The 16,851-nt window shown below is 54.6% G+C and overlaps 1 protein-coding gene across 1 annotated transcript in view; it reads left to right on the top strand.

Moving 5' to 3' along the window:
- The window catches only part of MOGS (mannosyl-oligosaccharide glucosidase), a gene marked incomplete in the record, with an annotated part of 29,037 nt that extends 14,250 nt beyond the window's left edge, over positions 1 to 14,787 (top strand). Inside the window, 2 exon segments of the mRNA XM_077478272.1 lie at positions 670 to 842; positions 10,928 to 14,787. Of these exon segments, the coding sequence (XP_077334398.1) occupies positions 670 to 842; positions 10,928 to 12,665 (1,911 nt within the window).
- Between the last annotated feature and the right edge of the window lie 2,064 nt (positions 14,788 to 16,851).

Here is a 16,851-nt window from a genome sequence, read left to right as displayed (position 1 = left end):
AGGTGGATGGGGGGGGTAGTTTAGTATCGGGGAGACTAGAGCAAGGGGGGTGTATTGTAGGCTCTGTGAAAAGCAAACAAAAGACGAAAGGGTTTTGGAGAGTGTGGGCTCAGGCTTGGTCCAGATTTGGGGGGGGGGGGGTGGATTGGAGGTGTAGGATCCGAGAAAGGTGAAACAAGGAGACATAGGCTTGGGGGGGGGGGGGGGGGGGTGTAGGTTGTTGGAGAGGCGGGGGAGGGGAGTGTGGGGGGGGGGGGTAAGCTCTTAAAGGGGAAGTAGGTAAGTGTTAACGCTGGGAGATGCGGATGAGGGTGGGGGCATAGGGTTGGGTAATGGCGGTCAGGGGACCATAAACCCAAAGCCCCTCCACACTGGCCCTTACATAGAATGGAGGGAGTGTTGGTGGCCCTGCAGTGTTTTGCCAGGCCTGTGTATAATGTAGGGTAGGTCAGCTGGAAGTGAGAAGTGACGGGTCCTCTGTTCTGATTTCTTCAGTGTCCTTGTGAGAGATGTAAATTCCATGCATACAAATATTGGGGTGTGGGAGCGCCCCCCGGATGTTAAAACCCCCCCCCCAGATTCCCACCAGCATGTTCTCCTGGCTCCGCTCCTCCGCGGTTGGTCACACGAGATCTAATTGGCCGCTCCTCTGTCTCTTCTCCCCCACAGGGCCCCCCAGGACAGGTTCTCTCCCTCTTCTTCTATGTGGCCACAGACGGGCAGGGAACGCTGACCCCCCACATGGATGGGCGACACCTGAGTCATGTGACCGGCATGTCAGAGGAGCTGGGCGGCTTCGCCATCAGATTCCCCAGACCGGACGCCGGAGGCGGAGCCATCAGGTGAGTGCTGTGATTTCTGTATGAGGTGCCTCGTCCGGGTCTGTTTTATTTCTACGTTTTTGAGGAAGAGTCGGGAAATGGTCCTGGAGAGTCGGGAAATGGTCCTGGACGCTCTGGAGAGTCTGGAAATGGTCCTGGACGCTCTGGAGAGTCAGGAAATGGTCCTGGTAGCTCTGGAGAGTCGGGAAATGGTCCTGGACGCTCTGGAGAGTCGGGAAATAGTCCTGGTAGCTCTGGAGAGTCAGGAAATGGTCCTGGACGCTCTGGAGAGTCGGGAAATAGTCCTGGTAGCTCTGGAGAGTCGGGAAATGGTCCTGGACGCTCTGGAGAGTCTGGAAATGGTCCTGGACGCTCTGGAGAGTCTGGAAATGGTCCTGGAGGCTCTGGGGAGTCTGGAAATAGTCCCGGACGCTCTGGAGAGTCGGGAAATGGTCCTGGAGGCTCTGGAGAGTCGGGAAATGGTCCTGGAGGCTCTGGGGAGTCGGGAAATGGTCCTGGACGCTCTGGAGAGTCTGGAAATGGTCCTGGACGCTCTGGAGAGTCGGGAAATGGTCCTGGACGCTCTGGAGAGTCGGGAAATGGTCCTGGACGCTCTGGAGAGTCGGGAAATGGTCCTGGACGCTCTGGAGAGTCGGGAAATGGTCCTGGAGGCTCTGGAGAGTCGGGAAATGGTCCTGGACGCTCTGGAGAGTCGAGAAATAGTCCTGGACGCTCTGGAGAGTCGGGAAATGGTCCTGGACGCTCTGGAGAGTCGGGAAATGGTCCTGGACGCTCTGGAGAGTCTGGAAATGGTCCTGGACGCTCTGGAGAGTCTGGAAATGGTCCTGGAGGCTCTGGGGAGTCTGGAAATAGTCCCGGACGCTCTGGAGAGTCGGGAAATGGTCCTGGAGAGTCGGGAAATGGTCCTGGACGCTCTGGAGAGTCAGGAAATGGTCCTGGAGGCTCTGGGGAGTCTGGAAATAGTCCCGGACGCTCTGGAGAGTCGGGAAATGGTCCTGGACGCTCTGGAGAGTCGGGAAATAGTCCTGGTAGCTCTGGAGAGTCGGGAAATGGTCCTGGACGCTCTGGAGAGTCTGGAAATGGTCCTGGACGCTCTGGAGAGTCTGGAAATGGTCCTGGAGGCTCTGGGGAGTCTGGAAATAGTCCCGGACGCTCTGGAGAGTCGGGAAATGGTCCTGGAGGCTCTGGAGAGTCGGGAAATGGTCCTGGAGGCTCTGGGGAGTCGGGAAATGGTCCTGGACGCTCTGGAGAGTCTGGAAATGGTCCTGGACGCTCTGGAGAGTCGGGAAATGGTCCTGGACGCTCTGGAGAGTCGGGAAATGGTCCTGGACGCTCTGGAGAGTCGGGAAATGGTCCTGGACGCTCTGGAGAGTCGGGAAATGGTCCTGGAGGCTCTGGAGAGTCGGGAAATGGTCCTGGACGCTCTGGAGAGTCGGGAAATGGTCCTGGACGCTCTGGAGAGTCGGGAAATGGTCCTGGACGCTCTGGAGAGTCGGGAAATGGTCCTGGACGCTCTGGAGAGTCTGGAAATGGTCCTGGAGGCTCTGGGGAGTCTGGAAATGGTCCTGGAGGCTCTGGGGAGTCTGGAAATAGTCCCGGACGCTCTGGAGAGTCGGGAAATGGTCCTGGAGAGTCGGGAAATGGTCCTGGACGCTCTGGAGAGTCAGGAAATGGTCCTGGAGGCTCTGGGGAGTCTGGAAATAGTCCCGGACGCTCTGGAGAGTCGGGAAATGGTCCTGGACGCTCTGGAGAGTCGGGAAATAGTCCTGGACGCTCTGGAGAGTCTGGAAATGGTCCCGGACGCTCTGGAGAGTCTGGAAATGGTCCTGGACGCTCTGGAGAGTCTGGAAATGGTCCTGGAGGCTCTGGGGAGTCTGGAAATGGTCCTGGTAGCTCTGGAGAGTCGGGAAATGGTCCTGGAGGCTCTGGAGAGTCGGGAAATGGTCCTGGTAGCTCTGGAGAGTCGGGAAATGGTCCTGGACGCTCTGGAGAGTCGGGAAATGGTCCTGGACGCTCTGGAGAGTCAGGAAATGGTCCTGGAGGCTCTGGGGAGTCTGGAAATAGTCCCGGACGCTCTGGAGAGTCGGGAAATGGTCCTGGACGCTCTGGAGAGTCGGGAAATAGTCCTGGACGCTCTGGAGAGTCGGGAAATGGTCCTGGACGCTCTGGAGAGTCAGGAAATGGTCCTGGAGGCTCTGGGGAGTCTGGAAATAGTCCCGGACGCTCTGGAGAGTCGGGAAATGGTCCTGGAGGCTCTGGAGAGTCGGGAAATGGTCCTGGAGGCTCTGGGGAGTCGGGAAATGGTCCTGGACGCTCTGGAGAGTCTGGAAATGGTCCTGGACGCTCTGGAGAGTCGGGAAATGGTCCTGGACGCTCTGGAGAGTCGGGAAATGGTCCTGGACGCTCTGGAGAGTCGGGAAATGGTCCTGGACGCTCTGGAGAGTCGGGAAATGGTCCTGGAGGCTCTGGAGAGTCGGGAAATGGTCCTGGACGCTCTGGAGAGTCGAGAAATAGTCCTGGACGCTCTGGAGAGTCGGGAAATAGTCCTGGACGCTCTGGAGAGTCGGGAAATGGTCCTGGACGCTCTGGAGAGTCGGGAAATGGTCCTGGACGCTCTGGAGAGTCTGGAAATGGTCCTGGACGCTCTGGAGAGTCTGGAAATGGTCCTGGAGGCTCTGGGGAGTCTGGAAATAGTCCCGGACGCTCTGGAGAGTCGGGAAATGGTCCTGGAGAGTCGGGAAATGGTCCTGGACGCTCTGGAGAGTCAGGAAATGGTCCTGGAGGCTCTGGGGAGTCTGGAAATAGTCCCGGACGCTCTGGAGAGTCGGGAAATGGTCCTGGACGCTCTGGAGAGTCGGGAAATAGTCCTGGACGCTCTGGAGAGTCTGGAAATGGTCCCGGACGCTCTGGAGAGTCTGGAAATGGTCCTGGAGGCTCTGGAGAGTCTGGAAATGGTCCTGGAGGCTCTGGGGAGTCTGGAAATGGTCCTGGTAGCTCTGGAGAGTCTGGAAATGGTCCTGGAGGCTCTGGAGAGTCGGGAAATGGTCCTGGTAGCTCTGGAGAGTCGGGAAATGGTCCTGGACGCTCTGGAGAGTCGGGAAATGGTCCTGGACGCTCTGGAGAGTCAGGAAATGGTCCTGGAGGCTCTGGGGAGTCTGGAAATAGTCCCGGACGCTCTGGAGAGTCGGGAAATGGTCCTGGACGCTCTGGAGAGTCGGGAAATAGTCCTGGACGCTCTGGAGAGTCGGGAAATGGTCCTGGTAGCTCTGGAGAGTCGGGAAATGGTCCTGGACGCTCTGGAGAGTCGGGAAATGGTCCTGGACGCTCTGGAGAGTCAGGAAATGGTCCTGGAGGCTCTGGGGAGTCTGGAAATAGTCCCGGACGCTCTGGAGAGTCGGGAAATGGTCCTGGACGCTCTGGAGAGTCGGGAAATAGTCCTGGACGCTCTGGAGAGTCTGGAAATGGTCCTGGACGCTCTGGAGAGTCGGGAAATGGTCCTAGACGCTCTGGAGAGTCGGGAAATGGTCCTGGACGCTCTGGAGAGTCGGGAAATGGTCCTGGACGCTCTGGAGAGTCGGGAAATGGTCCTGGACGCTCTGGAGAGTCGGGAAATGGTCCTGGACGCTCTGGAGAGTCGGGAAATGGTCCTGGACGCTCTGGAGAGTCAGGAAATGGTCCTGGAGGCTCTGGGGAGTCTGGAAATAGTCCCGGACGCTCTCGAGAGTCGGGAAATGGTCCTGGACGCACTGGAGAGTCGGGAAATAGTCCTGGACGCTCTGGAGAGTCTGGAAATGGTCCTGGACGCTCTGGAGAGTCGGGAAATGGTCCTGGACGCTCTGGAGAGTCAGGAAATGGTCCTGGACGCTCTGGAGAGTCGGGAAATGGTCCTGGACGCTCTGGAGAGTCGGGAAATGGTCCTGGTAGCTCTGGAGAGTCGGGAAATGGTCCTGGACGCTCTGGAGAGTCGGGAAATAGTCCTGGTAGCTCTGGAGAGTCTGGAAATGGTCCTGGACGCTCTGGAGAGTCGGGAAATGGTCCTGGACGCTCTGGAGAGTCTGGAAATGGTCCTGGACGCTCTGGAGAGTCGGGAAATGGTCCTGGACGCTCTGGAGAGTCGGGAAATGGTCCTGGACGCTCTGGCGAGTTGGGAAATGGTCCTGGACGCTCTGGAGAGTCGGGAAATAGTCCTGGTAGCTCTGGAGAGTCGGGAAATGGTCCTGGACGCTCTGGAGAGTCGGGAAATAGTCCTGGTAGCTCTGGAGAGTCTGGAAATGGTCCTGGACGCTCTGGAGAGTCGGGAAATGGTCCTGGACGCTCTGGAGAGTCGGGAAATGGTCCTGGACGCTCTGGAGAGTCGGGAAATGGTCCTGGACGCTCTGGAGAGTCGGGAAATGGTCCTGGACGCTCTGGAGAGTCAGGAAATGGTCCTGGAGGCTCTGGGGAGTCTGGAAATAGTCCCGGACGCTCTCGAGAGTCGGGAAATGGTCCTGGACGCACTGGAGAGTCGGGAAATAGTCCTGGACGCTCTGGAGAGTCTGGAAATGGTCCTGGACGCTCTGGAGAGTCGGGAAATGGTCCTGGACGCTCTGGAGAGTCAGGAAATGGTCCTGGACGCTCTGGAGAGTCGGGAAATGGTCCTGGACGCTCTGGAGAGTCGGGAAATGGTCCTGGTAGCTCTGGAGAGTCGGGAAATGGTCCTGGACGCTCTGGAGAGTCGGGAAATAGTCCTGGTAGCTCTGGAGAGTCTGGAAATGGTCCTGGACGCTCTGGAGAGTCGGGAAATGGTCCTGGACGCTCTGGAGAGTCGGGAAATGGTCCTGGACGCTCTGGAGAGTCGGGAAATGGTCCTGGACGCTCTGGAGAGTCGGGAAATGGTCCTGGACGCTCTGGAGAGTCGGGAAATGGTCCTGGTAGCTCTGGAGAGTCGGGAAATGGTCCTGGACGCTCTGGAGAGTCGGGAAATAGTCCTGGTAGCTCTGGAGAGTCTGGAAATGGTCCTGGACGCTCTGGAGAGTCGGGAAATGGTCCTGGACGCTCTGGAGAGTCGGGAAATAGTCCTGGACGCTCTGGAGAGTCGGGAAATGGTCCTGGACGCTCTGGAGAGTCGGGAAATGGTCCTGGACGCTCTGGAGAGTCGGGAAATGGTCCTGGTAGCTCTGGAGAGTCGGGAAATGGTCCTGGACGCTCTGGAGAGTCGGGAAATAGTCCTGGTAGCTCTGGAGAGTCGGGAAATAGTCCTGGACGCTCTGGAGAGTCGGGAAATAGTCCTGGTAGCTCTGGAGAGTCTGGAAATGGTCCCGGACGCTCTCGAGAGTCGGGAAATGGTCCTGGACGCACTGGAGAGTCGGGAAATAGTCCTGGACGCTCTGGAGAGTCTGGAAATGGTCCTGGACGCTCTGGAGAGTCTGGAAATGGTCCTGGACGCTCTGGAGAGTCGGGAAATGGTCCTGGACGCTCTGGAGAGTCGGGAAATGGTCCTGGTAGCTCTGGAGAGTCGGGAAATGGTCCTGGACGCTCTGGAGAGTCGGGAAATAGTCCTGGTAGCTCTGGAGAGTCTGGAAATGGTCCTGGACGCTCTGGAGAGTCGGGAAATGGTCCTGGACGCTCTGGAGAGTCGGGAAATGGTCCTGGACGCTCTGGAGAGTCGGGAAATGGTCCTGGACGCTCTGGAGAGTCGGGAAATGGTCCTGGACGCTCTGGAGAGTCGGGAAATGGTCCTGGACGCTCTGGAGAGTCGGGAAATGGTCCTGGACGCTCTGGAGAGTCGGGAAATGGTCCTGGACGCTCTGGCGAGTTGGGAAATGGTCCTGGACGCTCTGGAGAGTCGGGAAATAGTCCTGGTAGCTCTGGAGAGTCGGGAAATGGTCCTGGACGCTCTGGAGAGTCGGGAAATAGTCCTGGTAGCTCTGGAGAGTCGGGAAATGGTCCTGGACGCTCTGGAGAGTCGGGAAATGGTCCTGGACGCTCTGGAGAGTCGGGAAATGGTCCTGGACGCTCTGGAGAGTCGGGAAATGGTCCTGGACGCTCTGGAGAGTCGGGAAATGGTCCTGGACGCTCTGGAGAGTCGGGAAATGGTCCTGGACGCTCTGGAGAGTCGGGAAATGGTCCTGGACGCTCTGGAGAGTCGGGAAATGGTCCTGGACGCTCTGGAGAGTCGGGAAATGGTCCTGGACGCTCTGGCGAGTTGGGAAATGGTCCTGGACGCTCTGGAGAGTCGGGAAATAGTCCTGGTAGCTCTGGAGAGTCGGGAAATGGTCCTGGACGCTCTGGAGAGTCGGGAAATAGTCCTGGTAGCTCTGGAGAGTCGGGAAATGGTCCTGGACGCTCTGGAGAGTCGGGAAATAGTCCTGGACGCTCTGGAGAGTCGGGAAATGGTCCTGGACGCTCTGGAGAGTCGGGAAATAGTCCTGGACGCTCTGGAGAGTCGGGAAATGGTCCTGGACGCTCTGGAGAGTCGGGACACTTCTGTAAATGAAATGATGTAAATCCTCAAACAATCCATGTTAATTCCAGGTTGTGAGGCAACAAAACACGGAAAATGCCAAGGGGGGTGAATACTTTTGCAAGGCACGGTAGTCCTGGAAGCTTGGGAAGCTCCAGAGGAGCAGGCTTTGTCTCCATTGGAAGCGCCTTTAATCTAAAATAGAGAGGGGACCCCACCCATCACATGTGTGGGAGGAGTTATAGCCCCTAGGGGGGCTGGCCTTTTGGTTTCCTTTGTGCCTAGTACCAGTTTTGGCCTGTAGGAGGCAGTATAACCCAGTAGTATAAGTATCATCCAGGTGCTGTCCTGATGCTGGAAGGTGCCTCATCACCTGAATCAGTTTTTTTGGGGAACGTCGTTTCTGCTCCTTTTGGTGGTGGGATATTCTGAGCCATGTTCTCCAACTCTTTGAAGGGTTTGAGGCCTCACCACTTATGGCATTGTGTCCCAGCATTCCCCACTCACTCCCATCAACGCAGATCTTACCTCTCATTGGGCAGGTGCTAGTTAGGTGGGGGTTAGTATTAAGCTTTCCTTCAGGGCCCCACCCCACACAGGTCCTACTAACCACTACTAATGGCATAAGGCAAGGCACTGGCCCCCTTCTTACTTCCTGGGTGAGTTTGGGTTCTTTTAGCTTTATCGGCACCTGATGTAAATCCCATGATAACAATGTGACTATAATCTAATATTTGAAGGGACTCCATATATACCGTGTTTCCCCGAAAGTAAGACAGTGTCTTACTTTCTTTTTATCCCAAAAGCCCCACTATGTCTTACTTTCGGGGTATGTCTTATATTGGAAAAAAATTGTCGAATTTTTGGTTTTAACCATAAAATTAACATTTATTAACAACCTGAACAGTATTGTATTCACCACAAAACAGTTTTATAAAAGGAAGTGCCAAGAATGTCTTGTTACAACATTGCATAACATGTAAAACAATGAAAAATGGTAAGAACGAACAGTGGAATACTGGAAGATAAAACAGATTTATGTGTGATACAGTACCACCTGCTGTATTTAATACAGTGTGACACCTGCTGATACCCACTGGGTTACATACAGCAGATGATACCCCAGTATGCCAGTGTGTATGTTTTACTGATGTATGATTAATACTGTGTGCATTACCGTATTTTAAGCAGGAGGCGGCAGTGACAAGTGAAGGGGACGGCACGGTGACGTATGGAGAGGGGGACGGCTCAGGCGTGGGTAGGAGGCGGCGCTCATTAAGATCAGAGGGAAATGGCAGACGTGGCGACGTATGGAGAGGGGGACGGTGCGGACGTGGGCAGGAGGCGGCGCGCAGCTAGATGAGAGGGAGGCGGCAATACCCCCATGTTTCCCCGAAAGTAAGACATATGTCTTACTTTCGGGGTACGGCTTATATTAGCCGACCCCTCTGAAACTCCCGATACGTCTTACAATCGGGGGTGTCTTACTATCGGGGAAACAGGGTAGGGCACCCACAACTGATGAATTGGTACGTTTGTGGTGATATCTGGCTGATGTGACTTCCCCCACCCCATTTCAGCTGGTTCTGTGCTATAACTGATGACCGTCTACTGCACTGCACTCATGTAATCCCTGAGGGGAACAGAACACAAACTGCTAGAAGCAGGCATCTGCTGCATTAGTCTGGCTAAGTCCTGCCCCCCTTCCCATGTGATCCTATCCAGCCAACTGCGGGAAGCAGAAAGCTCATCTAGAGGGATTGTTGGTTCCTTCCATGGTTGTGTAGATCAGTTTGGACCATCTAGAGGGATCGCTGGTTCCTTCCATGGTTGTGTAGATCAGTGTGGACCATCTAGAGGGATCGTTGGTTCCTTCCATGGTTGTGTAGATCCATATGGATCATCTAGAGGGATCGCTGGTTCCTTCCATGGTTGTGTAGATCAGTTTGGACCATCTAGAGGGATAGCTGGTTCCTTCCATGGTTGTGTAGATCCATATGGATCATCTAGAGGGATCGTTGGTTCCTTCCATGGTTGCGTAGATCAGTGTGGACCATCTAGAGGGATCGCTGGTTCCTTCCATGGTTGTGTAGATCAGTGTTGCCCATCTAGAGGGATCGTTGGTTCCTTCCATGGTTGTGTAGATCAGTGTGGACCATCTAGAGGGATCCCTGGTTCCTTCCATGGTTGCGTAGATCAGTGTGGACCATCTAGAGGGATCCCTGGTTCCTTCCATGGTTGCGTAGATCAGTGTGGACCATCTAGAGGGATCGTTGGTTCCTTCCATGGTTGTGTAGATCAGTGTGGACCATCTAGAGGGATCGTTGGTTCCTTCCATGGTTGTGTAGATCAGTGTGGACCATCTAGAGGGATCGCTGGTTCCTTCTATGGTTATGCAGATCAGTGTGGACCATCTAGAGGGATCGCTGGTTCCTTCCATGGTTGTGTAGATCAGTGTGGACCATCTAGAGGGATCCCTGGTTCCTTCCATGGTTGCGTAGATCAGTGTGGACCATCTAGAGGGATCGTTGGTTCCTTCCATGGTTGTGTAGATCAGTGTGGACCATCTAGAGGGATCGCTGGTTCCTTCCATGGTTGTGTAGATCAGTGTGGACCATCTAGAGGGATCCCTGGTTCCTTCCATGGTTGCGTAGATCAGTGTGGACCATCTAGAGGGATCGTTGGTTCCTTCCATGGTTGTGTAGATCAGTGTGGACCATCTAGAGGGATCGCTGGTTCCTTCCATGGTTGTGTAGATCAGTGTGGACCATCTAGAGGGATCCCTGGTTCCTTCCATGGTTGCGTAGATCAGTGTGGACCATCTAGAGGGATCGTTGGTTCCTTCCATGGTTGTGTAGATCAGTGTGGACCATCTAGAGGGATCGTTGGTTCCTTCCATGGTTGTGTAGATCAGTGTGGACCATCTAGAGGGATCGCTGGTTCCTTCCATGGTTGTGTAGATCAGTGTGGACCATCTAGAGGGATCGTTGGTTCCTTCCATGGTTGTGTAGATCAGTGTGGACCATCTAGAGGGATCGTTGGTTCCTTCCATGGTTGTGTAGATCAGTGTGGACCATCTAGAGGGATCGCTGGTTCCTTCCATGGTTGTGTAGATCAGTGTGGACCATCTAGAGGGATCGTTGGTTCCTTCCATGGTTGTGTAGATCAGTGTGGACCATCTAGAGGGATCGCTGGTTCCTTCCATGGTTGTGTAGCTCAGTGTGGACCATCTAGAGGGATCGTTGGTTCCTTCCATGGTTGTGTAGATCAGTGTGGACCATCTAGAGGGATCGCTGGTTCCTTCCATGGTTGTGTAGATCAGTGTGGACCATCTAGAGGGATCGCTGGTTCCTTCCATGGTTGTGTAGATCAGTGTGGACCATCTAGAGGGATCGCTGGTTCCTTCCATGGTTGTGTAGATCAGTGTGGACCATCTAGAGGGATCGCTGGTTCCTTCCATGGTTGTGTAGATCAGTGTGGACCATCTAGAGGGATCGCTGATTCCTTCCATGGTTGCATAGATCAGCGTGGACTTCCGACAGATAACAGTAAACTGAGCAGGGACAAGAGGAGGGGGGGAGGGTATATCTTCATCATTTTGACGTTTTCTTGGCACTTATTTGGTTTTCTTCTTCTCCCACAGTTATAACCACTTGGTGACGACGTGCCCAGGACTCCACCACATCACGGACGTCGTACGCGGCAGCCTCAGAGACCGTTTCAGTCACCCGTCTTCAGGCTCCGGGAACAACAAGAGACGTTACTTTGGGGTCGACGTCTACAACCCGCCCCCCCAGCCGGGGTCTGACCACTCCCAGGTCATTGTTCACCAGATCACCCTGGCCCTCCCCTTCCAGGCCGAGATCCTATTCGAATCGGACAGTTTCCTGGAGCGCTCTGAGCACCTGTCCGGACAGACTCTGACCGCGGAGCTTGAGCGGCACAAGAAGGACATGGCCGAGCGTTTCCGGCAGGTGTTCCGGCTGGAGGGGAAGGGCTTCATCCCAGAGCAGGTGGCGTTCGCTCAGGCCGCCCTTTCCAACATGGTGGGCGGGATGGGCTATTTTTATGGCAGCTCCTTGGTCCAGTCCCAGTACAATCCAGAACCTGTGGCCTATCCGTTGGCTCCCCTCTTCACCGCCGTCCCGTCACGCTCCTTCTTCCCTCGCGGCTTCCTCTGGGACGAGGGGTTCCACTTGCTGCTGATCGCCCGCTGGAACCCGACTCTGGCCTGGCAGTCTCTGGGTCACTGGCTGGATCTGATCAATGCCGATGGCTGGATCCCACGGGAGCAGATCCTCGGACCTGAAGCTCGCAGTAAAGTGCCCTCTGAATTCGTCGTCCAGCGAGACGAGAACGCCAACCCCCCCACCCTGTTCCTGGCGCTGCGCCAGCTGCTGGCAGGCGGGAACGTTCCCCCGGAAGGGCATCAGATTCTTCGGCGGGCCTTTCCTCGTCTCCAGACCTGGTATGGCTGGTTCAACGAGACGCAGAACGGACCCCTTCCTTACACCTACCGATGGCGCGGGCGGGACAGGGACACCCTGCAGTTTCTGAACCCGAAAACGCTGACCTCTGGCCTAGACGATTACCCGCGGGCCTCTCACCCCTCGGACGACGAGCGGCACGTGGACTTGAGGTGCTGGATGGCCCTGGCGTCGGAGGTGATGGCGGGCATCTGCGACCTGCTGGGAGAAGATGGCGGCAGGTACAAGGAGTCGCACTCGGCGCTCACTGACAATTCCCTCTTAGATAAGCTCCACTGGTTCGAGAGGCTCGGGGCTTACGCCGATTACGGGAACCACACGCAGAACACGGTGCTGGAGTGGGAGCGGCCACGTCCCTTTCCCGGGCAGGACCCGCGTAGCGTCCCTCCTCCGCGACTGATAAGGGTGGTGAGGAAGGCCCCGAAGTTGCAGTACGTCGGCGCTCTGGGCTACGTGTCCCTTTTCCCGTTCCTCCTGCAGCTCCTGTCCCCCGACTCCCCCAAACTGGGCCGCGTCCTGGACCAGCTCCGGGATCCCGACAAACTCTGGACGCCGTACGGCATCCGCTCCTTGTCCAAGAGCAGCCCCATGTACATGCAACGCAACACGGAACACGATCCGCCCTACTGGAGGGGCCCCATATGGATCAACATGAACTACCTGGCGGTGAGGGCCCTACACCACTACAGCCAGCTGGAGGGCCCCCACCGGGAGAAGGCGACCAGCGTGTACCGCGAGCTCCGCATCAACCTCATCGCTAATCTGTACAGGCAGTACATAGATACGGGTTTTCTCTGGGAACAGTATAACGACCAGACGGGCCGAGGACAGGGATGTCACCCGTTCACCGGATGGAGCTCCCTGATCGTCCTGATCATGGCTGAGGAATACTGAGGCTGAGCATGATGTGGAGGGGGGGGATCCGCAGAGGGTCTCCGTCCTTCTGTGACATACAGGCTGAGGGGGAACACCGCTGTAGTCCATACGGACAGTGATTGGGCTGGCCGCTCCGCGTGGTCTTCCTGTGGTCGTCCCGAATCCTGAACAGCTTTTCTAGGGCTCTCTGATGGCATTTTTTTTTTTACTATTCCCTGTTTTAAAAGTGAACCTGTCCTTAGTGCATACATTGAAAACTGGCAAAAGAGGATGACCCCCTTGGAACTCCTTCAATCCGAGTGCCTCCTCACCCCACCCTCCAAACACATACCACATGAGCAGATGTTGGCTCCAGGTCCGAGGTCAGGCTCCACCACCATCTCATAATGCTTTGAGATGACCACCTCTTGGTAAATTGCATTGTAAGAAAGGGGTGTGTCTTAAGTTTAGAACAGCGTGACCATAGATAATGCAACCCTGAACTTGGCACATGCACAGATATTGGCGCCAAGTTGGAAGTCAGGCTTGTTCCTCATCCACCAATTCTATGCTAGATCAATGGTTGGGCTCGCCCTCCCTCCAACCCACCATCCTGTAATTCTATGAGATGTCCATTGGCTCCAGGTCAGAGGTCAGGCTTGTTCCCCCATCCCATGATATCATGGAACCATCCCTTGGTAGGTTTCATCACAGTGCGTTGTAGGGAGATGGCGTGTCCTACTTTAGGAACAAGAGATGTTGGCTTCAGGTCAGGAGTCAAGCCTGTTCCCCATCCCATAATACTATGCCAGGTCAGTGGTTAGGCTCGCCCTCCAAACTTGGCACATACACTGATATTGGCTCCAAGTCCGAGGTCAGGCTCCACCACCATCTCATAATGCTTTGAGATGACCACCTCTTGGTAAATTACAGTGTAAGAAAGGGGTGTGTCTTAAGTTTGGAACAGAGTGACCACTAGATAATGCAACCCTGAACTTGACGCATGCACTGATATTGGCGCCAAGTTGGAAATCAGGATGTTCCTCAGTGAACACGGCACACGCACCCAGATAACTGCCCCCATTCAGAGGTCAGGCTCAACCTCCCCCATCCCATAATACTGGGCCAAGTCAGAGGTTAGGCTTACCCTCCCCCCACCATCTCATAATACTATGAGACGACCATCTCTTGGTGGGTTTCATCACATTGGATTGTGGTAAAGGGGGATTGTCTTACCACCAAACTGGGTCTAAGCAACCCTGAGCATGGCACACACACATTTATTGTATCTAGGTCAAAGATCAGGCTCATCCTCCCTATCCCGGAAAGCGAGGCCAAGCTGGAGGTCAGGCTTGCCCCCCCCCCCTCCCCCAACCCTTTAATTCTATGAGATGACCATCTCTTGGTGGGTTTCATCAAATTGGATTGTGGGTAGGGGGTGAGTCTTATCTCCTGATCATGATATTGGCTCCAGGTCAGGTTAATCCTATGAAGCCATCTCTTAGGATTTCCTAACTGTACATTGTGTGGAGATAGTGTGTCTTTGATTATGAACCTAAGACATTGGCTCCAGGTCAGAGGTCAAGCTTGTTCCCCATCCCATAATACTATCCCAGGTCAGTGGTTACGCTCACCCTCCAAACTTGGCACATGCACTGATATTGGCTCCAGGTCAGAGGTCAAGCTTATTCCCCATCCCATAATATTATCCCAGGTCAGTGGTTAGGCTCGCCCTCCAAACTTGGCACATACACTGATAATGGCGCCAAGTTGGAAGTCAGGCTTGTTCCTCATCCAATAATTCTATGCCAGATCAATGGTTAGGCTCGCCCGCCCTTCTATGAGATGTCCATTGGCTCCAGGTCAGAGGTCAGGCTTGTTCCCCCATCCCATGATATCATGGGACCACCCCTTGGTAGATTTCATCACAGTGCATTGTAGGGAGATGGCGTGTCCTAATTTAGGAACAAGAGATGTAGGCTTCAGGTCAGGAGTCAAGCCTGTTCCCCATCCCATAATACTATTCCAGGTCAGTGGTTAGGCTCGCCCTCCAAACTTGGCACATACACTGATATTGGCGTCAAGTTGGAAGTCGGGCTTGTTCCTCATCCAATAATTCTATGCCAGATCAATGGTTAGGCTCGCCCTCCCCCCCCCCCCCCCCCCCCCCCACCATCCTGCAATTCTATGAGATGTCCATTGGCTCCAGGTCAGAGGTCAGGCTTGTTCCCCATCCCATGATATCATGGGACCATCCCTTGGTAGGTTTCATCACAGTGCATTGTAGGGAGATGGCGTGTCATAATTTAGGAACCAGAGATGTTGGCTTCAGGTCAGGAGTCAAGCTTGTTCCCCATCCCATAATACTATGCCAGGTCAGTGGTAAGGCTCGCCCTCCAAACTTGGCACATACACTGATATTGGCTCCAGGTCAAAGGTCAAGCTTGTTCCCCATCCCATAATACTATTCCAGGTCAGGGGTAAGGCTCGCCCTCCAAACTTGGCACATGCACTGATATTGGTGCCAAGTTGGAAGTCAGGCTTGTTCCTCATCCAATAATTCTATGCCAGATCAATGGTTGGGCTCGCCCTCCCTCCAACCCACCATCCTGCAATTCTATGAGATGTCCATTGGCTCCAGGTCAGAGGTCAGGCTTGTTCCCCATCCCATGATATCATGGGACCATCCCTTGGTAGATTTCATCACAGTGCATTGTAGGGGAGATGGCGTGTCCTAATTTAGGAACCAGAGATGTTGGCTTCAGGTCAGGAGTCAAGCTTGTTCCCCATCCCATAATACTATCCCAGGTCAGTGGTTACGCTCGCCCTCCAAACTTGGCACATACACTGATATTGGCTCCAGGTTAGAGGTCAGGCTTGTCCCCCATCCCTTAAAGCCATAGGACCATCACAGTTCATTGTGGGTAGGGGGGTGTGTCTTCATTTTTTTTAACCAAAGTCATTGGCTCAGGCTTGTTCCTCATCCCATCCCATACCAGGTCAGGCTCGCCCAAACCCTCCCCCCCCCCCCCCCCCCCACCATCCCTTATTTCCTTAAGATGACCATCTCTTAGTAGGTTTTGTCGCACTGCATTGTGGGCAGGGGGCGTGTCTTCATTTAGGAACCAAAGACGTTGGCTTCAGATCAGGGGCCAATCTCATTCCTCATCCCGTAATACTAGGCCAGGTCAGTGGTTAGGCCCTTCCTCCAAACTTGACAAGTGCACAGATATTGGTTCCAGGTAAGAGTTTGGGGCGTGTCCTCCATCCCTAAATACTGTCGGCCTATCCCTTGGTAGGTTTCATCACAGTGCATTGTGGGGAGATGGTCTGTCTTCATTTAGGAGCCAAAGATATTGGTTCCAGGTCAAGCTTGTTACCCATTCTATAGTACTAAGCCAGGTCAGGCTTGTCCCACCACCATCCCATAATTCTATGAGATGATCGTCTCTTTATGGGTTTACTCGCAGTGCATTGTGGGGAGGGGGTGTGTCTTATCTTCTGAACATGACATATGGGCGGCAGCTCAAAGGCCAGCCCCGCCCCCACCAACCTAGAATACCAGGGGGACCATTGCTTGGTAGGTTTCGTCACATTGTGGGGAGGGGGATGTGTCTTCATTTAGGAACCAAAGATATTGGCTCCTGGTCAGAGGTGAGGGTGGTTCCCCATCCCATATAATACTATGCCAGATCAATGGTTCAGGTGATTCCCCCCCCATCCTGTAACACTATAAGTTGACCATCTCTTGATAGGTTTGCTCACGTTGCATTGTTGGGAGCCGGGGGTGTTCTCTGTGGTATTTGAGGGGTCAAGGAGGAGGACTCTTCAGAAATCGGGGTTCATTGTCTCCTATATACCCGTTCTCAGTGTATTTACTAATGATCGGTTTTCTTCTCCCCAAAGCTGATATTTCTGTTCTAGGTGGAGAACCGATGGTTGAGTCGCCCCCCCCCCCCCCCCCTGGCTTCTGACACCCCTCAGGAACTTGCCCTCCCCTGCTGTAGATTGTAAAGTGGGGAGATCCTGTTGCCTGTGATTCGGAGGGAAGCTGGCGAGCGATTCATCCCCCCACCGGTGTCCGCCGCCATTGCCGAAATGTCAGTTTTGGGGTGGAGTTGGCCGTTTTTTACATACTGTGTGCCCTGCTGGATCGGGAGCATGCCCCAACCTGTACATGTGACTGAAATAAAAGATTGCTTCCACCCCCCGGGAAGTGTTGAGT

The sequence above is a fragment of the Lithobates pipiens genome, unplaced genomic scaffold (genome assembly GCF_037356315.1).
Source record: "Lithobates pipiens isolate NorthernLeopardFrog02 unplaced genomic scaffold, aLitPip1_a1.2 Scaffold_13, whole genome shotgun sequence".
Lineage (NCBI taxonomy): Eukaryota > Metazoa > Chordata > Amphibia > Anura > Ranidae > Lithobates > Lithobates pipiens.
Note: the sequence above shows the minus strand (reverse complement) of the source record. Positions and strands in the feature narration are given on the sequence as shown.